Here is a 23,580-nt window from a genome sequence, read left to right on the forward strand (position 1 = left end):
TTTTCCTTCTAGAAGCAGGCTGTTTTCTTATACCCTGGAATAGAACTGGATTGACCTTGCTGCCAATTCTAACACCGTTACTGGTACAGTTGGCCCTCGGTATCTGTGGGTGTGGAACCCTCGGATACAGAGGACTGATTGTACTACGCCACTTTATATAAGGTACTTGAGCATCCTCGGATTTTGATATCCACAGAGGGTCCTGGTACCAGTCCCCTGAAGATACCGAGAGACTATACTTTTTAAAAATTAAACTTTTTACTGAAATACAATATACAATGTGCAAATCATACATACCTATCTTGGTGAATCTGCATAGAATGAACATACCCATGTAATCATCGGTGAGATGAAGAAACAGACCATTAACCAAACCCGTTTGGTCCACTCACTTCCAAAGGTAATCACACCTAACTTCTAACACCACAGATTAGTTCTGTCAGTTTTTGAACTCTATAGTAATGAACACATACAGTATGTACTCTTTAGTGTCTGGTTTCTTTTGATAAACATTACTTTTATGAGATTTATTTATGTTGTAGCATGTAGCTGTAGGTTCTTTCTCATTGCTATATAGTATTGTATGACTTTATTCATTCTGTTGATGAATGCTTGGGTAGTTTCTAGTTCGTGGCCATGACAATATATGATGCTATTAACATCCTCTGCACATGTTTTGGTGCACATATGCATGCCTTCTTGTGGGTATATTTCTAGAAGTAGATTGCTGGGCCATAGAGTGTACATGTGTCCAGCTCTGACAGATACTGCCAAACACTTTTCCAAGGTGGTTATAATCCTTTTAAACAAGTAGGTTTAAAAAAAACCAAAAAACCCAGTTTGATAATCTTTTGAGTATTTCCATTAATATTTAACATAGTTATGGATGTATTTGAGTTTATATCTACCATCTTACTATTCATTTTCTTATTTGTCCTACCTGTTTTATGTTCTTTTTTTCCCTTTGTTGTCTTCTTTTTGGATTATGAAACAATTTTATATTCCATTTTTCTTTTAGCTTATTAATTACACATTCTTTATTTCTATAGTGGGTACCCTGCAAATTACAGCATGCAACCTTGATTTATTAGTACCTAAAATAAATGAGTACTTTTACCATTTCCTAGACAGCACTAGGATCTTACAGTAATTTAACTTCTCTTCCTTTGTGTTATTGTTATTACTATTTTGCACGGTCAATGTTCATTTAGTTTTAAACACATATTTACCTTCTCTGTTGCTTTTCATTCCTTCTTACATTTCTGTATTACTAAATGTAATAATTTTCTGTTTGCCTGAATAAACCCCTTTAATGGTAGGTCTATTACAAATTCCCTCAACTCTTGATTTTCTGTAAATGTCTTTATACTGCCTTCCTGTTTGAAGGCCATTTTTGCAAGTACAAAATTCTAGAATGGCAGCTTATCTTTCATTGAAGATGTATATAATTTTACTGTTTTGGCTTCCATCATTCCTATTGAGAAATCAGGTATTAGTCTGATTGTTACTCTTTGATGGCTGCTTTCAAGATTTTCTTTGTCGTCTTTGGTTTTTAGTAGTTTGACAGTGGTATGCCTAGTATTTTTTTTTAATCCTGGTAATAATGTAATGCAATTATTGAATCTGTGGGTTTATTTTCACTGTTCACTTTTGGAAAGTTCTTGGCCATCATCACTTCAAATAATGCTTCTCCTCCATTTTCTCTCTCCTCCCTTTCTGGGACTCAAAATACATATATGTTAGATTTCTCACCATGTCCAATATGTTCACTTTGCTCTTTTCTATTTTTAATACTTTTGGCTCTCCATATCATAATCTTGTTCTTTCTGGTTTACTAATCTACTCTTCAGTTTTAACAAATCTGCTATTAAACCCATCTACTGAGTTCATAATGTCAGCTATTTTTCAGTTACAGAATTTCAGCTTGTTTGTATTTTTATAGATTCTGAGTCTCTGGTGAAATTCTCAATCTTATAAACATTCTCGAACTTATTACGATTATTTTTTATTTCTTTAATTTTTATTTTATTATTTGATTGCACAGGCGGGCTTCTTAGTTGCGGCACATGGGCTCCTTAGTTGTGGCTCATGGGCTCCTTAGTTGCAGCTCGCTGGCTCCTTAGTTGCAGCATGCATGTGGGATCTAGTTCCCTGACCAGGGATCGAACCCAGGCCGCCTGCATTGGGAGTATGTAGTCTTAACCACTGCGCCACCAGGGCAGTCCCTATTACGATTATTTTTAAAGTTCATTTTTGAAAACTAATTTCTGGGTCACCTGTTGGTCTGTTTTTATTTTCCCCGCCTTGGCCTGTTTCTTATTATGCCTGGTACTTTTTTTATATCAAATACCAGATACGGTGCAGGAAAAACTGCACAGTATCTGTTATCTAATGTTTAAAATTAAAAACATTGCAGAGGCTCTAGAGGATGTCATTCTCCCCTAGAAAGGATTCTGGTAGGCATCTGGAGTATTGAAGATTATCTTAATACAATCAAGGGTGGAGTCCACCTGAGGGGGATGTTACAACCTTTGTGAGGCCCAATATCCATGGATTCCAACTGAAAGCCTGGATATTAGCTAAAGTCCCTCCTCTTTGGCAAGTAAAAACTCAAATTTTTGTCTCCTTAACACCATGAGAATGCCAAAAACTCTGCTCTGCTTTTAGCTGTTTAAAATTTGGGCAACTCTCCTAAAGGGAAAAGTAGTGCACAGAATATTGGGCTCGCATCAACGAGTTGCCTTAGCAGCTCTCTGATGCCTGCAAAAACCATTATTATGGAATTTTATTTAGATTTTCCAGTTGTTCTTAGTGGGAGCGTTAGTATCCCACTCCACTATAGCCAGAAGCAGAATTCCCTCTTTCACACTTTTAAGCAAGTTATCGATAAGTGCTACCATCATCCGTCCAACAATCGTTTGCTGAGCAACTCCCACGTGTCAGATACGTGTCAGATACAACGGTCAGTGCTAAGGGGTAAGGATAAAAGGATTTAAGGGGAATGGGTCCTACACTTGAAGTGCTCAGTCTGATAGGAGAGTCAGACACATATAAATAACAAAGGTGGGAGAGGTTAAATGCTATAAGACTATAGATGAAAAAGTAATAACTTGTAGAGTAAGGAACCATTTCAAAAAGGAGACAATATTTGAGCTGCAATTCGCAGGACAAATGAGTTTACCATGTGGAAAAGGAAAAAGAAAAAGAAATCCCAGGCAGAATGGAACACCATAAAAAGCACAGTGACAGGCACCTAGTAAGGAGTCAAATATTTGTTGAATGGGTGAACTAAGCAGGTCTCTCCCTCCCCACACTCCTCCCACCAGATGTTTTATGTATTAAGACGTAAGAGAGAAAAGAAAAGCAATCATTTCCAGAATGAAACTCAAATTGAGAGTCACAAGGGCACATACTCTGAATTGCAAACTTTGACTCTTTTTTCTTCTCCTATTTTCTTCTGATTCCCTTTGTTGTTTTTTCTTTAGCCTTATGGAATTGAAAAAAACGGAAATGGAAACAGACTCCATTACCACATTTAAGGACACCTGAAACACCTTTATAAAGTGAAACACTGGAAGTCTTGAACCACGGGTTAAGAAATGCCCTCTTGTATCATTTCTAGTCAAAACTATACATAGGATTTTGTACTGACAATAAATAAGAATATAAAAAAATAATTCTTGAAATACTGTTTAAATGGAATAAAGCATGTCTATTAAGTATACAAAAATATAATCAACACCAAGTGAAGTGAAATTTATAAATTATTTCTTTGTATACTTGTAGCTCTTAGGCTTTACAATTACAATGAACTCTGATCTCCAAACCATCTATAAAGTATATTCTTCTTATCAGTAGCAACTCATGTGTCAGTTCTCCATGAAATGTCCAACCCTCACCTTCCCATAACCTCTGATTCCTCTGAACTTCTACAGGACTTTGCACTATACAACATGTAAGAGGCCTTTTCTGGTTATAAAGACTAAAGACTTGTTCAGGTTACCCCAAACAATAGAGATGTTTTGCAAGGATACATGGGGTAATAAGAAATCTGAGGATACTATCCCAGCAAACAGGCCTCCTAGGGCTCTTACATACAAGGTACCCCGTAGGTACCCCTACCTCGCTTAGAGTAGTCAGCCTTTGATATAGGAAATTATCCTTATTTTGATTAGTTATGGCTTGGATGGTGAGCATAATATGGAACGAACCATGGCCCTATGCAGAAGAACTGTAGAAGGCCATTCTTGGAAAAGGGGCTGTGTTATCCTTTGATGACCAACACACATTCATGTGCACTGATAAATCCTGCTTTTCTGTATGGTAGTTATCTGATACTTATCCTGTTTTCCCAATTGGACTGTTAACTGCATGACAACAGAGATCATAACTTAAACCTAACTTGTACCCCCAATAATAACTATGATAGAGTTTTGTACATAACACAGAGAGCCTGCAGAGAAATGGGACAGTGCAGGGTTCTGATTGAGCACATTAAGCTATGGAGAAAAGTCTGGCTCTGACTACATGACCTCGGGTATGTTACTTAACTGTGCTCCAATTTCCCTATTTGTAAAGTGGGGATGATGACAGTACCTATCTCAGGGAGTTGTTGTGAGAAAATTGTTTTAGGCGCTAGGGATTCCACAGTGAATAAAAAGGAACAAAAATCCTACCATCCTGGAGCTTATATTCTAGTTGAGGCATATACATGAAGGCAAGATAAATAGGTAAAATAATATGTTAGATGGTATTATTATTATTATTATTATTATTATTTGCGGTACGCGGGCCTCTCTCACTGTTGTGGCCTCTCCCGTTGCGGAGCACAGGCTCCGGACGTGCAGGCCCAGCAGCCATGGCTCACGGGCCCAGCCGCTCCGCAGCATGTGGGATCCTCCCGGACCGGGGCACGAACCCGTGTCCCCTGCATCGGCAGGCGGACTCTCAACCACTGCGCCGCCAGGGAAGCCCTGGTATTTTATTTAGATAGTACATTAGCAATCTATTGCTATGTAACAAATTAGCAACTTAAAACAATAAAAACCTTTATTATCTCACACAATTTCTCTGCATCAGGAATTCAGAAGCAGCTGCTTAGCTGGGTGGTTTTGGCTTGGCATCTCTCATAAAGTTTCAGTCAGGGCTGCATCTATCTGAAAAGCGAACTGGGGCTGGAGGATCAGCCACCAAGTGAGTAGGAGCTGGCTGTGGGTAGAAGGCCTCAGTTCCTCACCATCTGGACTTCTCCACAGGGCTGCTCAAGGGTCCTTATGACATGGCAGGTGGCTTCCCTAAGAGCAAGTGATTCAAATGAGAACAAGGTAGAAGTGCAATGTCTTTTACAATCCAGCCTTGGGAGCCACTCTCCATTATTTCCACAGTGTCCTGTTGGTTATACAGGATACAGGTCAGCCCTACTCAGTGAAGAGTATGAATACCAGGAAGCCAGAATCTTTGGGGCCACCTTGGAGGCTAGCAACCACAGATAAGAGATGCCAGGTCCTGACTGTAGGGTGGGGGCTGGGGTTGAAGTTGTAGAAAGGTGTCCAAGGAAGACGTCACTGTAAAGGTGACATATACAAAAAGAGATCTGAAGGAGCTGAAGGAAAAGAGCCAAGTACTTATCTAGGTCACACAGGCCTCTGGGATGGGAATGAGTGTGATGATAATGATAACGGACAAAGCCCCTTGCTGAATAATTCAATAAGCAATATGTGATAAGACAAGAAAAAGCCCCCAAACCCAAAAATAAAAACAAAAAGCTATAGGCAGAAAAGCAGAAAACAAACCGTTAACTTCATATCCTTACAACTTTCAACTTTTCTCCTTAGGCTCATTTCAGCATTAGCAATTAACTCCAGTTAATGTAGCACTGAACCCTTCTTCTCATGCTACCAGTCAGAGTGTGTGCCCCAGAAACAAGCTTTAAGCACTACTCACGACATATATTTTTACTATGGGAGAAGAGTGTTCCAACAGAGGCTGATACCTCTTGTAAGGGAACTACTGAGGTTCACGCACTTCATTAGCAGAAAGGCTAAACTAAGTCTTTTTCAATGCTAAGTATCTTTGCTATAATGAAAAACCTGTCTCCCCAAAATACTGCCATAAGTTCTCAATTACGGGTTCTGTAATGTTTTCTAGAAAGTATATTTCAAGAAACATCCTTGGGTCAAAAAAAAAGAAAAAAAAATCCTGCCCACAATGCTCTCTCCAAAGTGCTTTTCTGTTACTCTTGCTTCTTCACAGCTGCTGAAAGATAGGTTGTTATTAATAACGCACCTAAATGACTCTTCATGGATTGTATAATTTTATAATTCTATTGATTTAATATGTACAGAAATTTAGGAGCCTGATGAAAATTTTGAAAGCTTGTACTTAACTCCAAAAGTTTCCAAATAGATCCTCCGCTTAAAATTATCATGCGCTGGACTTCCCTGGTGGCGCAGTGGTTGAGAGTCCGCCTACCGATGCGGGAGACATGGGTTCGTGCCCCGGTCCGGGAAGATCCCACGTGCCGCGGAGCGGCTGGGCCCATGAGCCATGGCCGCTGAGCCTGTGCGTCCGGAGCCTGTGTGCTCCGCAGCGGGAGAGGCCACAACAGTGAGAGGCCCGCGGACCGCAAAAAATCAAAAAACAAAAAAAATTATCATGTGCTAAAAGACTAAAATGTCAGAGCCACAAGAATGTTTTGCATTACCAGTCAGCTCTAATGGAACTCTCTGTTCCCTTGTAATTAATTTTTTTAAAGAACCAGGCACAGCATAAGAGGAAGTGATCCTTGGGACAGACTTGTTCTGAATGTTAACAAAGGAGGCAAGATTGTACTTTTTTTCCTTGCCAATAATAAGACCTTTGCCCCTCTCCTATTAGACATGAGTCAGTCACTTACCTTCCACAAGGGCAGAGGAGGAGGAAGAAAGAGGCGCTGGTTATTACCTTTATTAAGTATGGAGGAGGACATGGTGTACCAGGCCCCTGATAATCCGGAGGGCCTGGGCTGCAAAGATATCCCTGAATTGTAAGGAAATTCAGCCACTCTGACACTCAGTCCCCTCCCCACGCTACCCAACCTAGCTTCCAAGATGTCCACCCCCATCTTCTCCCTTCACGTCCCTTCTCAGAAAAGCTGTCATGACTTTTATTCATAGAATGAGGGTGCCAGTGCTTCTCTGCGCCTTTCTTACTGGGCAACGCTGGTCTATTCTCTTATAGATGCAATCTCAAGATTTGTCCTCAAAATCTAAAATAATCTTAAATACTTGATATGTATAATAAAAAATTGTGGACAGCAACCCTGTTGCAAAACTAATTTTCAACACGGAAGCACATTTCTAAAAGCTTCTCAACAATGAAAGAAGTCCTGAAATAATACCTAATTACTATTTCACTTTTTCATTGGAAGGCAAATGAACACTTACTAACATTTCAAAATTTACAATCTGAAATAATGTCCCCTGAAACATCACTGCTCCATTCACAAAGGGCCAGAAAAAGTCACATCAATAGATTAAGGTGACTTAATGCTTTGAATTCAATTATGAGATGAGCTCATGGGCGGAAGTAAAAATAATTTGAAGGAAACTGCAATCCCATTATCGCCCCCTACTTCTTAAATCATTCATCTAAATTTTTTGTCCTTTCATTATAAATTAGAATAAAGTACAGAGACACTTTTCAAAACAAAACAAAACAAAAAATCCACAAGATAGTAAAGTTTCTGCTGTTATGGAGCTCCCTTGGTAAGGGGAGCGAAAAGCAAGAAGAGAGTGAAGAAACGAGATTCATTCTGAGAGAATTCAGTGCTCTGAAGAAGAGAAAACACGGGGATGTGATAGAGAAGGTGGCATATGAACAGAGCTCTGAACGATACGGGAGTGGGCAGCCATGCCAAGGACTGGGGAAGGGGAGGGCGGTCTGGGCAGAAGAGCCAGGAGGTGGCTGAGTCCCCAGAGGTCGTCGTGGATAAACAGAGTGAATAGCAGGAAGGGCGGTAAGAGGTGGCGTCAGGGAAGGAGGCCGAGTATTGTAGGCTACGGCAACTCAAAGTGAGAAAGGATGCAGTGACCACAGAATGGGGTTTCCTCTAACATGCTTGTGTTCACTTATATTCACGCTGCTCACAGGAAACCACTGACCCAAGAAACAGACACCGATCATGTACCATGTACAACAAGTGCCGTTACAGAAGAACTTTTTAAAAGGGATGCCATGGAACCTTACTCAGGTATTTTTTGTTCATTGTGATTTTTCAAGATAATATCTAAGAACAACACAAGGTCATTTACACTAATAAACTCCAAAATAACAGAGAACAATAATTTCCATTTCAACATTACATTTATACTTTATGCAACACCCTAGGAGCTTTTCTGTTAAGACCTTGCCATTCAGCAAATTCCATGAGAACCTTGAAAAGCTCTTTCTTTACTTAGTTCTAAGCCAAATGTGATTCCTGATCTTGTCTGGATAGATCTGTGAAGTATGATGATAAAACACATAGTTTTTCAGCCCTGTGTTATCAACATGTATGGGAATGTGCTCGGTAACCATACACATCAACAGACATAAAGCGGCACTTGTGACATAATTTTCTAGTTGCAATAATTACCCTTCACTTCGTATGAAGAGAACATAGGAAAGAGAACAAAGGAAAACCAAGATTCACCATGCCTGGAATAGGTGCTAGACATGGAGTTCTCACTGAATGCTCACTACAGCCCCATGGGTATTATCTCCATTTTACTGAAGTGCAATGAGTTGCACAATTCGATCAAGGCCACAGAGTCTGTACCTAACTCCAAAGCTCATGCTCCTTCTAAATTAATCCTTCAAACCTCCTGAGAGAAGCTGATTCATTAATAGCAATCATTTATTCGACAGGCACTTCTTCAGCTCTTGAAAAGTCTATTTAACCATACTTGACTTATAAAAGGAAAAAGAACAAAACTTTCCAAAGATAGTTTTGAGACAGGCTGGGACCTGGGACCCTTTGCTGCAATGCTTGCACCTGGACAAACGTCTCCTCCAGCAACAGAATGCAAAGAAGCTATAAGAGACTAAAAATAACTGCACGCATGCACAGTTGGGGCAAATTATGAGCAACAAGATACAAAAAGATCAAAACCCAACTGCCGCTTCTGAGCTGCCAGGAGCAAAGGCAGGGTACTGCTCATGATCCCTGCACACAGCACCACCAAGGGGGTGGGCAGCCCACCTAAGCAACCTCTCCAGCCACCCATGTCTGCTCCTACCCTCAACCCCACTTAGGGGATCAGCTCGCCCCCCGCTTAGGGAGCAAGCAAGGGCACTTGTTATTTGTTCTCACTCCCTCAGGCTGCAGCATCCCCCTCATAAAGCCTCGCCTGAATTCCTCATCTGGCCTCGTCAATTTCTATTAAGGAGACCAAGGGCCCAGGTGGGTAACAGCCTGTCTTCCATTGCTGATCAAAACAGCTTCTCTTAAGAGAAATACCACACAATCTAGAAACGGACTTTAAAAAAAATCTGACAAGAAAAGTATTTGTTTTACTGAACCTGACACATGAAGGCGCGGCAACCCAGAGGGTGGCTTAAATGGGCGTTTAGATGTTACTGGCAAACATAAGGAGGGCGTGCATAAGGAGGGATTCACAGAATCTCTGGTCCAGCCTTGTTTTGGACAAAACGAATGTGCTCAGTCTCAACAGTGTGAAACTCTTGTTTCTGCTCCTCCATAGGCAGCAGATGGCATAACTGGTCATAAATGCTGGTCGACAAAAGGTGTCAGGATAGGAGCTTTGAGTTTGTAAAAAAAGGCAACTTCTGAGCTGCTTACTCTACTGCTGCCTCCAATACTGAGACCCTTTAATATATTCCTGCTTGTCAGCGGGCTTCCAGCAGGAATTTATAAAATGGCAGTGAAATTCACGGGGGGCGGGGAGCCAAACTCTTGCATAATCATTTTATTCAAACCCACGCAAGAACTCACTTAGTTCTTGTTTATTTTGCTCCTTAATTCCTGGAATTGTTCAATCAGTGATTTTGGATGGAAGTCTTTCCCCAGAGTTTCCCCCATCAACATTTTTGACATGTCTGCAAGAGAAACTTGTTTAAAAAAACACAAAACATTCAAGAGAATTGTCCATTTTCCTCACGATTCATCCTGGAAATGACTGACTAATCAAGAGTAATTTTTCAGATGTCACTTGCACAACAGCAGACTGGACTTAAAGATTTTTAAATCACACGACTTAAGTGGAATCCAGGCCTCGCCTGTTCTCGTCCCACTTCCATTCAGGGTTATTTGGCTGAACTGTTTTCCTGTTTCGACAACTTGAACACCAACCAATTGGTCAAACAACGCCGAGAGAAAAAGAGGGCCAGCTTCCTCCCACCCCCCGCCCCCGCCGCTCACGAGCTGAGGACATCTCCGCAGCCAACTTCCCCACTTCTCCTTTCAGCCCCAAATGGCCCTGAAACTATGTTCGTCCTGGGGCTCGAAGTCCCTCCGCTCTCCTGTCAATTAGCGCCGTTTGGGACCCCTGCCCGCGAGTGGGGTCTGCGCCGAGGATGTGGACGCGGCGGGAGACGAAGGGCGCTCTCGGGTCCCCGGCTACCCCCTCCCCAGGGACGCTCTCTCGGAACCCACCGAACGCGGAGGTCGGGGGGGTGGTGGTGACCAGACGCTAGGGCGCACGGGTGTGCGCGGGGTGGGCGTGCAGGGGAGCGCGACATGCCCGTGGAGTTGAAACCCTCGGCCGCGGAGGGGGTGGAGGGTCTCCGCCGGGCGGCCGGAAGGCGGTCGCTCCGGGCCCGGGCTCCCAGGCCGAGGAGGGGGCGCGGCAAGGGGCCAGCTTACCCGCAGCGGCGGCGGCGACTGCGAGGCCCAGCAGCGGCAGCAGGACACCGGGCGGCGCGGCGCGGGGCATGACTGTGCTGCGGACCCGGCGCGCACGAAGCTCGGAAGTGCGGAGCCGCCGCCCGACCCCTCCCACCCGCGGCCCCTAACCCGCCCGAGTGCCCGCCCGCGCTGCTTTCCGGCCGGTCCGGCTCTCCGTGATTTTTAAACCTTTTCACCTGAACCGAAATAAATTCAGCCTCTCAAAAATGTTGCCAAAGTAGTACAAGGAATTTCCATAACCCTTCAGCCAGCTTTTCTAAATATTAACGTCGTATGTAACTCCAGTACAATGAGTCAAAGCCAGCATATTAACACGGGTGTAATACTGCGGACTACTCTACAGCCGTTATCACATTTCACCAATTGTCCCTCTGATGTTCTTTTTCTGTTCTAAAATCCAATCCAGGGTCATATACTATTGAGATATGACGTCTCCTCAGTCTCTTTAATGTGGGACAGTTCCTGTGTCATTGCTTATCTTTCACCATCGATCTGGATACAAGTTTGAAGAGTACTGGCCAGTCGCTATGTAGAATGTCCTTTAGTTTCAGTTTGTCTGATGTCCCCTCCTGAGGGAGATTAGAGGAACAGGATTCAGGTTATGTTTTTGTTTTGTTGTTGTTTGTTTTCTGTCAAGAGTACCACAGAAGCCATATGCCCAGCCCAGGAGGACCATGTCATTCTGTCTCATCACTGGTGATGTCAATTTTGATCCCTTGGTTAAAGTGGTGTTTGTCCTTTCGACCTAATGGTCAGAAACCTTTTCAAAGGCTCTTCTCTCAGTGGACTGTGGCCCTCAGACAACTCTTCTCTGTCAGCAGCTCCTGGATTAAGGGTCTTTAAACTACGCTTATACGGCCCGTGGAAGGAACCAACTCTGATGGATACCTTGATGTTGAACTTCTGGCCTCCAGAACTGTGACACTATAAATTTCTGTCGTTTAAGAAAAAAAAAAAAAGGGAAACCACCCATACTTATTATATGTATAAACTATGCAACTGTAACTCCACTAGTGAGTGTCTCTGGAACCAGACAATCAAGGCCAGGCAGGCTGCTTGTTTAAACCCTGACATTGTCTCATGTCATTACCAAAAGAGTGCTTTAAAATCAAGTCTAAACTCTACAAACACAAACAACTCAATTTTAAAATGTACAAATGAGCTGAACAGACACTTTGACAGAGAAGATACACAGATGGCAAAAAGCATATGAAAACATACAACGTCACATGTCACTAGGGAATTGCAAATTAAAACAAGATACCACTACACACCTATTAGAATGTATGGGAACTCTCTGTACTTTCTGCTCCTTTTTTAACCTAAGACTGCTCAAAAATTAAAGTCTATTCTAAAAGATCAAGTCTAACCTTTTCCAATCCTTTCTAACCCTTTCCATTTCTCTTAATAGTCCAGTCGGAAATGGAGTGATTGCACCAAGGAAATCTATCTGACCAAAGGGGTCTATAAGGAGAGTCACAGAATGTTAGAGGTGGTAGGGGCCATCTTCATTTACTGATAAGGAAACTGAGGTCCAAAGAAGGGACATCACTTAGCCACAGGCACACAGTGAATGCCAAAAAATGAACCAGAGCCCAGGTCTTCTGCTGGACTCTCCCACCCTCTCCAGGTTCAGTCTCTCTTGCCAAAGTATCAATGTCTTGCTCAACTTATTTATTTCCATCATTCCTTTCAGACTGTCAATAACGGGTTTATATACTAAACCCAAATCCAAAGCAAATCCTTCCAAACGTACACAATGTTTATTAAATACGAAAACATCCTGATTCTGGACACTTCTGTCCTGCTAACTACACGAGTAAAATGAACAGCTCTATGCAGTCATGTATTTGGAAAAGTCATCTCCACCCCCCACCTCGGGCACCAAAGCATATTGTATCAATGTGGATTACTTTGCGTGAAAACTAATTGTCAAATGATGGTTAGATTTACAATAGAAGTAGAACCTTAATGAATCAACATCATTTAGGCAAATAACCCTTTTCAGCAGTCTTTTATTTTTAAGTCATTTGAACTAAGGGAAGGCATATTTTCCCCACTGTTAACTCTGATGCATACTTCCTCATTTTTTATGCTAATATGACAAAACAGACTACTTAACCACCTCTGCATGGAATAATACACTATTTCATCAAAATCTCTCACTATGATGTTCTACTTTCCAGTCACACCTCATACCTTTTATTTTTCCTTCTCTTTCACTTCTCTTTGACCTCATTCCAGACTCCAATCCCTTGACTTCATTTTTCCTGGCCTTTTATTTCTCCCTTCTTCATCCAGCCTGGATACCATACCCTCCCTTGTTTCTCTGTTGCATCCACCTGGCCAACTCTGACTCCTGGGGTCTCTTCTTTTTTTCCCTCTTTTTCAAAATTAAAAAAAAATTTTTGACTTCCAGCTTTATTGAAATATAATTGACATATATTTTGTAAATTTAAGGTGTACAGTGTGTTGATTTGATGTATATTGCAAAAGGATTACCACCACAGCATTCCATCTTGTCACATAATTACCATTTCTTTCTTGTGATGATAACATTTAATATCTACTCTCTTAGCAACTTTTAACTATATTACACAGTATTGTTAACTATAATCACCATGCTGTATATTCCTCAGAACTTATTCATATGATAAGTGCAAGTTTGTACCCTTAAACCACATCCCCCCTTTTCCCCTTCTCCCACCCCTGGTAACCACCATTCTGCTCTCTGTTTCTATGAGTTTGGCTCTTTTAGATTCCACATATGAGTGATATCATACATATTTGTCTTTGTCTGACTTATTTCACTTAGTATAATGCCCTCCAGATTCACCAATATTGTTGAAAATGGCAGAATTTCTTTCTTTCTCATGGCTAAATAATATTCGTGTGTGTATCACATCTTCTTTATCCATTCATCCGTTGATGGATACTTAGGTTGTTTCCATACCTTGGCTATTGTGAATAATGCTGCAATGAACATGGGAGTGCAGTTATCTCTTCAAGATCCTATATCCATTTCCTTTGGATATACACCCAGAAGTGGGATTACTGGATCACATGGTAGTTCTATTTTTAATTTTTTGAGGATGGGGTCTCTTCTTTCTTCTTCATAGTCTCCTTTCCCTCAATTCTAGTGAAGTAGCTGAGGGCAGGTAGAGGAAATCTATTAATTCTCTTGATGCTTGCCTCTACTAATATATGGCTTTTAATTTCATCTGGGCCCAGTAAGCCTCTTCTGCAGTCTTTATATCTTGTCTTGGTCATTATCCTCTCTCATTCCCCACATAGAATATTTCAATTTTTTTATTATGCTCTTCAAGCTGAAACCCCATTTGATACTTGTCTTTCTAGGCGGAAAACCTCACCCTCTACTCAATGGGAAAATAGGGGCCATCAGGTGTAGACAAACATCTTCAAAGACTTATCTGCTCTCCCCTTCCCTTTCACACAGGTCTTTCTCTTTTGTCCTCAGAGAGGAATGCATGTTTCCTCCCATGCCATCCAATCCTAGTTCCTCTTTATGTGGGTTTAGAACTGTACCTCTCATCCCATCTGCTCCAAGATTTTCTTCCATTAATGACGCCCCATCTCTCCCTGGCATCATCAACTTCCGTCCATCGTTTTTAGTTTTTGATGTGTTTTGTTTTCTTTCCTCTAAGCTTCTCAACCTGTGAATCTCTTTCCGCTCTCCTTTGGGAAAAAATCTTCTTCAAGCCTCCTTCTCTCTCTAGCTATGGCCCATCTCTACATACTTCTCAAGATTTCATGTTCTCTATTTCCTAATTTCCCTTTCATTTTTCAGCTCACTCCCCTCTGGATTCTGGTGATCTCCTGCATTTCCATTGGTTAAAATCACCGATGTTTTCCTGATTCCTGGATTCCAGTTTTATCTGACTTTGGCTCTTTGTTGTTTAGCAATTGGAGCAATATTGACTTGACCCTACATTGTATTAAGAGGGTATTTGGCTAGGGAACCAGATACCCTCTTAGGACTTCTCAGGACTGACATCAACCCACATAAGGTCCCTGGGGAGGGTACTGGGCTGGGCACTGCTGAGCTCCCTTGTTGTGAGATAAGTTAGGCCTAGATAACTTTAGACCAAAATAGAGGAGGAGTCCTCCTCTGTGAATTTCAGGTCCCCTAGGCCCAGGAACGAGAAAAATGGGATGAAGAGGAAAGGCTGATGAGGAAGACCAGTGAAAAGCCTCGTGCAGATAATCCAGGAAGCAAAAAAGGATAGAGGTCTGAATTAAGACAGCTGGCAATAGAGATAACCAGTTCATGAGAAGTGTGGGAAAAAACTGACAGAATTGTTGGATTAGAGAGATGAGAAAGAGAGAATTTAAGGATGATTTCTGAGTTTCTAGCTTGGGAAACAAGGGGTATATTGTCTTCATATTAATTCAAGGAGAATATAAGAAGAAGAACTGTTTGGGAGAATAGAAAAAAAGTCTCAACTTCTGCTTGTGATTAAGTTAGCGTGGGAAAAAAGAGAAATAGGTGTATACTAAATTTGTTGAGATGTAATATTGTGAAAATGTCTGAATTTACACTATACAGGAAATCAGAGTTAACTCTGTACAGATCATGAGGTCTCATTTTAAAAAAGGTCTTTGATATATACAGTTAAAATTTGTCTTTTTAGATAAAACGTTGTTGAGCAAAGACCTAACAATTAGGTCTTTGTTTCTCCAAGAGGTTTTCGGATTAAATGAACCTAAGAGAAAGGAACCTGAATCTCTGGCTTTCCCTAGATTCAACTCAGCAGAGGGGTCAGGACTGGGGGCTGCCAACACTATTCGCAGAGGAGATCTCCCAGATAATGAAACATCTTGCCCTGGGATCAGGGAAGGGAACATGCTGTGAGAGGATAGTCATTGGTAGCACTTCTAAGTTTGTCCCCTATACCTGATCATTGGGTGTATTTACCTGCTTTTTTAGGTGCCTGGTTTTGAAATATCAATTTTGTCAGACCAGATGTGGGTGTTGGATTAGTTAGGAAGATTGGAAAAAGTTGTCTTCAGTTCTTCTGAGACATTTGGAACAGGGGAAATGAGGAAGGGAACACAATACAGGCAGTTCTGATCATGTTGAGAAGGACTTTCATGGAGATTGTTCAGTGGGAGTTAGAAACATAAACTAGATATTTGAACTACTGACTTAGAAGTGGTTGATGAATGTCGTGGGGTGGGAGGTGGTGTACTGGATCTCCTGAAGGGAGCACACAGAATGAGAAGCAAGTGGATCATAGGTGGAATCCCTGCTGATCCAGTAGTTTAAAGAAATGCTGAGTCAGAGGAATCAAAAACAGACCCTAAAATCAAACATTCAGAGATGTAGGGAGGATTACGTTTATTCTTTTAAAAATGCACACAAAGTCTTAAGGATGCCTTGCTTTACAATAGCTGGACACTTTATTTCTTGTCATGCTATATGCCTAACATAATAAAGCCCAATCTAGAGATATTTTTTCCCCAACCAGGATCAACAACACTTTTGCTTAAAAAATAAAATGACTTTATTATGGCATCACTACTACATATACCTGTACTTTTTGCATCCAGTTTGTTTAGTTCTTTGAAGAAAGTCTTAACAACTAAAATTGTACAGATCATAGAGTAAGAGAATTACTTTAACAGATTCAGTAAAAAATAGTTCAGGACAACTGTACTATAGAGTTTTAGACTATACTAACGTTGTCTTAGAAATTTATTTACAATGTCATCATAGTATAAACACTGTAAATTTTAAAATAAATCTGTGGATTTTATACAAAAATATTCTAAAGTACAAGTATAAGTTAAACACTGAATAAAACATTCATCATATGCAGTAGAAGCTATTATTAAGAATATATTCTAGGTGGTAAAATTCAGAACGATAACCACCAGACTGTTTCCTAAACCATTCCTAATTTTAAATATTTTAGTAGTAATCACAAGGTTTAGAGTTTCATGGTAAAAGTCTCATTTTCACAAATGTGAGATACACAGTTACCTTCACAGGCCTCTTTTCTCTTTAGCTTATGTAAAAAGGCAACAAAGTAATAAAAATTTCTTAGTCAGAAGTTGCCATACTATATAAGTATATTAATTGTGAAATTTTCAAAAAATCTTATCCTTAGCTGATTCCCTTTAAAAAGAAAACAGTTATATGTTGTACATAAAACAAAAAAACACATTTCAGAAAAATGTTAAGTGCTAAATCTTTTTTTAAAAAAAACTATGACCAGAACAAAACATTTGCATTTAAATAATTTTGGTGTGAAATATCTTTGGAATAGTATAAGAAACTCTTGCCAAGAGGCACCATTTTGCTGTTTACATGTTTCATTGCTCAATAATTTCCCCCAAATGCTACAAATGACTATTTTAAAACAATGTTGACATTATTTACAGTTGTGTTTTTACCTTGAGGTACTAATTTTGCATTTGGCTCGGATGTTCTTAAAAGGTAGATCTGTGACCTAGTAATATGCCAGTTTTGATTTCCTAAGACGTTGTGTTAAAATACCATTAAAATATACATATCCTTATTACCAACCACATTCTTACAGAGAAAAATGCACATTAAACATTACCTTATGAACAATTTGGACTTTAGTTCCAGCTTTGGTTCCTTTTCATTCTATTAAGTAGTTATAAACATGGCATTTGTGGGTAATTGTGTAATTGTAGATACCAGGATAGCAATTAAACAAAAAAAGAAAAAGTATTAAGACTTCTACGTTGAAACAGAGTAAATACTGACACTGGGAAAATTTTAAATGGCCCATTTTTCCTAAACCATCAGTGCAAATTAGCAAACCTTTAGAAGAGTTTAGTCATGGAAAGAAGGAAGCATAATTTCATCTTCATTGGCTCCTTGTTGATACCGAACTGAAGAGAAGCCCACCCAGTGCAAACGGTTCCTTTGGAAAAGGAACCAGATCAATCCGCTGATGAGAGCTAAGAAACTCAGCACAGCAAATGTGATACCCATTCCTCTGTAATCAGGGCCTAGAACAGGGAAAGGTTTGACAGTGGAGGAGAGAATATAAAAGTGATTATTATTGATTTTATACATTAGGCTCTATGTCACATATGTGAACACTGTACAAATTAGATACAATAAGTACCTGATTGTTTCATAGTATGAACACAATTCAAATTCATCATCAGATACTTAAGTGTTTTCTTTTCCGATTTAACTCTTTTCATTCAAATCCTCCTCATTGCTATAGCAATTTTCTTCCAAAGAAATTAAAGTGCTATCATTATTCTCACTTCCCTTCCCATCATCTCTGAGACCATCATTCCCAGTATATTACCTTACTTTGATAGCAAATTGCTAAAAGTTGTAAATGTTTGTGTTTGACTTACCTAGTGCCAAATAAAGTATTATTTGCTTTAAAGGAATTTAAGCCTTCAGGATGACCTCATTTAGTTCCTTGCTATTCAATTTCAAACACTGTCCCAGGCCCCTGTCTACATGCTGTCGAGATGGACTCATTTTTTCCCATGGCTTTAATATCATCTCTATGCTGACCTCCCTTCTCTCTCATATGTCCAAAGGCACACACTGCACATGCCATGTGGATAGCTCATCTCCACATGGATAGTTCAAAATGCCAAAACAGAACTCTTGGTTTATACCACTCTAACCCTGCTCCCCCCCAAATCTTTTTTTTTTTCCCCCAAATCTTTTAGTCACTCTCCATTCCACTCAGAATGGAACCTGAACTCTTGACTCGGGATTCCAAAGCCCTAAGTGTCTGGTACCTGTCTACTTGGCAGCTCTTCCCTGAGGCCACAGCAAGTTGTTCTGTCTTAGGCTCTCTGCTCCAGCTGGCACCTCTGCCTGCTATGACTCCTACCCTGGTTCCCAAGGCCTTTCCGATCTCAGCTTCAATATCTCCTGCTCTAAGATGTCTTCTCTGATAACCTGATCTAGAGTAGTCAACCTCCTAGTCTCCATTATATAGAGTTTATAACTATTTGATATTTTCCTCTCTTTTAAAAATAGACCTGCTTGGTTACTTATTATGTCTTCCTCCATTAGGATTGTAAGCTCTGTGAGAAAAGGAATCTTATCTGTCTTGTACATGGGTATAGCTCCACACATAAAACAGATCATCTAAATATTTGCTGAATCAACACATAAATATATAGATACTGGTCACCTAGAATTAGGGTTTTATTTTTAATATTTGTACACCAAACTGAACATTTTATGCTAATCTTTAAAAATGTTGATGTGAAAATTTTAGAGCTTATTAAGAGTTTTGTGGTTATTTTATGTATCAGTTATGATGAAATGGAAGTTCAAATTATGATTTCCTATAGATACTCAGGACATTTTAAGTAATGAAATAGTTTTGCATTGTTCTTAATTATGAGTTTTATGGGAATGAGGAGAAAGGAAACACACTGCAGAATTAGACCTTTGAGTTTTTACATGTTTGAACTATGGAATAAAATACATCTTAACATTTTCACAGAAATGACCTCCCTAACACTCTGGCAGCTTCCATTTTTCTTAGGAAAGAATATACAAAGTTTGGACAGTTTAGCACTTTCCTCTGGGAGTCCTAGACATCTTTTGCATTTACTGTCATTTGTAATCTATCTATTTTTCTGAGGAAAAGAATCTGTGAGTTAAGACTGTTTGGATATACTCTAAGGACTAAGTTCTTTAGGACAAAGTACAAAACTTTGCACATAATTGAATTGTACAATTATTTCCTGACCTATTTTGCAAAGTGTTCCTTAAGGACAGGTTACATACTTACCCAAGGGAACTCTGCAGACAACTCTTCCATAGCCACGTGAACAGTCAACTTTTATCCAAGTTTCATTTGAAGCTAACAAAATGCTACATTGTCCACTGCCACTCTTAAATTTATTTGCCCATTTGACAAATGTCACTTTTGATCCATCTAACCAATTCCAGGACTGATCTAAAGAAAGAAATTAAGTATAACTATGTTTATTGCAACTAAATTCCTAAGGTTAAAAGGTGCATGGCTCATATAATTTATTTCCTTAGAACTGTGCTGTGCCACCATTTTAAAATGAAATTTATTGAAAGTGAAAAAAGCGGGGTCCAAGAAGGCCTCCTCACCATGACTCCATTTTTGCTTTCCAGCTGAGGTTGCACCACCTTGTGGTGATAGTATAAACACAATTTATAATTCATTTAGATGGCCAACTTTGAATTCACTGACTTTTTGACACATACTTAATATTTTGGAATTCACATTTATTTTAATTATTTAGAATTCAAATTTGCATAAAATGTGAAGCAGACTTCCTATTCTTCTATCAAATTTGTACTCTTCATTCTTTATCAACTCCAAGTGCACTGAAACCCTCTATCTATTAGGCCTTATTGAAAAACTCTTCCACAAACCTTTTTGAACCAAATTTCTGCAATTTTACTAAGCTAGTATGAAAAAAAAATCACCATTAAGACTTAACTTAGGGCTTCCCTGGTGGTGCAGTGGTTGAGAGTCCACCTGTCGATGCAGGGGACACGGGTTTGTGCCCCGGTCCGGGAAGATCCCACATGCCGTGGAGCGGCTAGGCCCATGAGCCATGGCCCCTGAGCCTGCACGTCCGGAGCCTGTGCTCCGCAACGGGAGAGGCCACAACAGTGAGAGGCCTGCGTACAGAAAAAAAAAAACCCCAAAAACCAACCAAACAAACAAAAAACTTAATTTAGCTCTATGGTAAAAAACCTTCCAAGAGGGAAGGGAACAACAGGAAGAGAACTTCTGAATAACAGTTAAAAGCTACAAAAACACTGTGTGATAGACACTGGAAATCTAAGGGTTCCTGGTGGGGGACACGAGGGACACAGATATTGCCACAGGAGAAAAACAAATTCTGTTGACCCAAGTATCTTAAGCCTCTAAAACAATTCCAGTTGATTTAACCTGATTTTCTATTTCATTAGTGTTTCCATCATTACTAATAAGTCACCTGTTTATTCATTAGGAGTTTATGAGCCTCTAAAACAGCAGATCTAGTTTATTCATCACCAAGAAGCATCCGAATTAGCCACCACTTGACATTCTTTAGTGAGGCTGACTTGGTATTTAGCACAAGTTAGAACTCTCTTTGCACACTGTACATACAGATATGTCATTTACCGGCAGAAAGTTGAGATAATCCAAGCCAAACTCTCATGGTAATGTTATTATTTTCCCTCATCAGTCTGCTCACAAATTTATTCTCATCTTCATCCTTTATGGTAACGATAGTTGCAGAATGATCTGTTGAAGGAAAACAAATCCCAAACCAATTAGCTTTATGCAAACTAGGGAAGTGGTTTATTCTCAACCAGCCATTTGAAAAAAACTATCATGATCAAGATCACAAAGATATTCAAACTTGACATGGAATATTCTTAAAATCTGATATTTATTTCAGATTTTTAAAAATATAACATTAATAGCTTCTAAAAAAGTTAGTAATGTTCTAGATTGAAACTTTGCATATAAAAATTTTACATTTCCTCAAAATGTTTACCCGGTAATATTTTTGGATCTTGGAACTACCTAACCAGTGAGACCTTTCTGTATAAACAGCAAGTCATAAGAATGGGGTATGTAATGGTAGAAGTCTGTGCTCCCCTATAGACTTTCAACACTCTCTCCTCAACAACCAGTTCTGTATAATAACTCAGCTTTAACTTTGCTTCTGTTAAAATGAAAATGAAAGCAAATAGGTTTGGGATGTCAGAGAGCATTGGCCTTCCTTTTAATATTATTTTATACATAAGAGTACTTGGTCATCCATTGTAAGTTCCTAAATATAGTATGGCACTGAATGGGTGAGTATTCTTGAAGTTTGATAGGTTGCCCTAAACCCACAGAGATAACAGTGCTATCACCAGCATCAGGCAAGGGATAGAAACAAAATAATAACTAGACTTGGAAATCCATCCTAAATGGAATCAAATAGTCTTCAACCCAAACAAGCTTATCCATACTTGAACTAAAGCATTTCTTTTGTGGTGTGAAGTACTTAAAGAAGGGCAAAGGAAAGGCTTTTCTCCTCTACAGATCACCAGTGTGCAGGTACTTTACCTTGTTTAATACTACGTAATCCTGTAGAAAAGGTATTATCACTATTTTACAGTTGTAGAAATGGAGGGGCAAGAAGATTAAGTAAGTTTGTCAGACTTTCATAGCTAGACAGCTTTAGAAATAGAAAGTCAATCTCAATCTTTCTAATGATAAGAGTAGTTACGAATGCTCTCCATTTGCAGAGCTCTGTGATAAATTAGCACACATTATCCCATTTCATTCATTCCTACAACAACCCAACCTTTACCCAAACTCTGAAGTGAGTACTATTTTCATTCTCATTGTTCAGAGGAGAAAGAGAAACAATTATGTAGCTTCCACAATATCATTCAGCTTAGTTAGTATGGAAGCTGGGATTTGAACCCAGACCTGTCTGTCTCCAAGGGTTAAGTGCTTAAACCCTACACTACAATGACAGTAAACCTTTTTTTCTCCTTTAGGAGCAAGAGGCTTCTGACTTTCAGAACATGTATATAGAGCTCAAAATAGTTCCCATCACGTGTAACATGTATAACACACAACAGTTCCCACACAAAAGTTTCCATCATGTAGTTAAGCAGTAACAAGGAGATTTTTAAATCAGTAAAGTGTCTCCACAAGTTAGTAAAATAAATAAGATAAATGTCATCTGCCTGCCTAAATTGAGACCCAAGGATGCAGGTACTCGAAATACTCCAGGTGGTCCCCCTAGAAGTCGTTTCACAGTTTGACTACCCGCCAAGTTTCTCATGGGAGGGAGCCAATCATTGCTGCTCTTTCATTTTAGTTAAATCTGAAGACAAAAAGTCCTGTCCCTTATAGTGTTCAGAGGTGTGGGCCATCCCTTTTGCAGAATGGATGAACAACCCATACTTCTTAGACTTTGTTACCCTGGTCAGGCTAAGCTTACTTATTAATGACTTGGTAATGAAAAATCTACAATTTTGCATTTACTGCTTAACTAACTTTACAAAAAGTCAGCTTCTTAATCCTTTCATTTAAGCACATCTAGCTATATTTAAAACGGTTTCATTTGTCAGTATTTTCACATATTAGTTTACTTAGCAATTTTTTTGGTTTTGTTTTGTTTGTATGTTTGTTTGTTTTTGCAGTACGCGGGCCTCTCACTGTTGTGGCCTCTCCTGTTGAGGAGCACAGGCTCTGGACGTGCAGGCTCAGTGGCCATGGCTCATGGGCCCAGCCGCTCCACAGCATGTGGGATCTTCCCGGACTGGGGCACGAACCTGTGTCCCCTGCATCGGCAGGCAGACTCTCAACCACTGTGCCACCAGGGAAGCCTGATCATTTTTTTTTTTTTAACATCTTTATTGGAGCATAATTGCTTTGCAATGTTGTGTTAGTTTCTGCTGTATAACAAAGTGAATCAGCTATATGCATACGTATATACCCTCCCTCTTGCGTCTCCCACCCACCCTCCCTATCCGACCCCTCTAGGAGGTCACAAAGCACCAAGCTGATCTCCCTGTGCTATGCAGCTGCTTCCCGCTAGCTATCTATTTTACATTTGGTAGTGTATTTATGTCAATATTACTCTCTCACTTCATCTCAGCTTACCCTTCCCCCTTCCCCGTGTCCTCAAGTCCATTCTCGACGTCTGCGTCTTTATTCCTGTCCTGA

At 40.0% G+C, this 23,580-nt stretch overlaps 1 protein-coding gene across 4 annotated transcripts in view; it reads right to left on the reverse strand.

Annotated features, from left to right (window-relative positions):
- LOC136125921 (CD302 antigen) overlaps positions 1-23,580 on the reverse strand; it is a 123,927-nt gene that overhangs the window by 15,560 nt on the left and 84,787 nt on the right. The window contains exons 33-35 of one of the 4 annotated variants that reach the window (XM_065880917.1): positions 21,025-21,147; positions 19,663-19,830; positions 17,093-17,890 (exon numbers count right to left, since the gene is read on the reverse strand). In XM_065880917.1, coding sequence (XP_065736989.1) covers positions 17,712-17,890; positions 19,663-19,830; positions 21,025-21,147 — 470 coding nt within the window. In that variant the 3' untranslated portion in view covers positions 17,093-17,711. Of the gene's footprint in view, positions 1-10,843; positions 10,914-17,092; positions 17,891-19,662; positions 19,831-21,024; positions 21,148-23,580 lie in introns of those variants that run through there. The other 3 variants (XM_065880915.1, XM_065880916.1, XM_065880919.1) reach the window with 3 other exon arrangements.

This window comes from Phocoena phocoena, chromosome 7 (genome assembly GCF_963924675.1).
Source record: "Phocoena phocoena chromosome 7, mPhoPho1.1, whole genome shotgun sequence".
Taxonomy (NCBI): domain Eukaryota; kingdom Metazoa; phylum Chordata; class Mammalia; order Artiodactyla; family Phocoenidae; genus Phocoena; species Phocoena phocoena.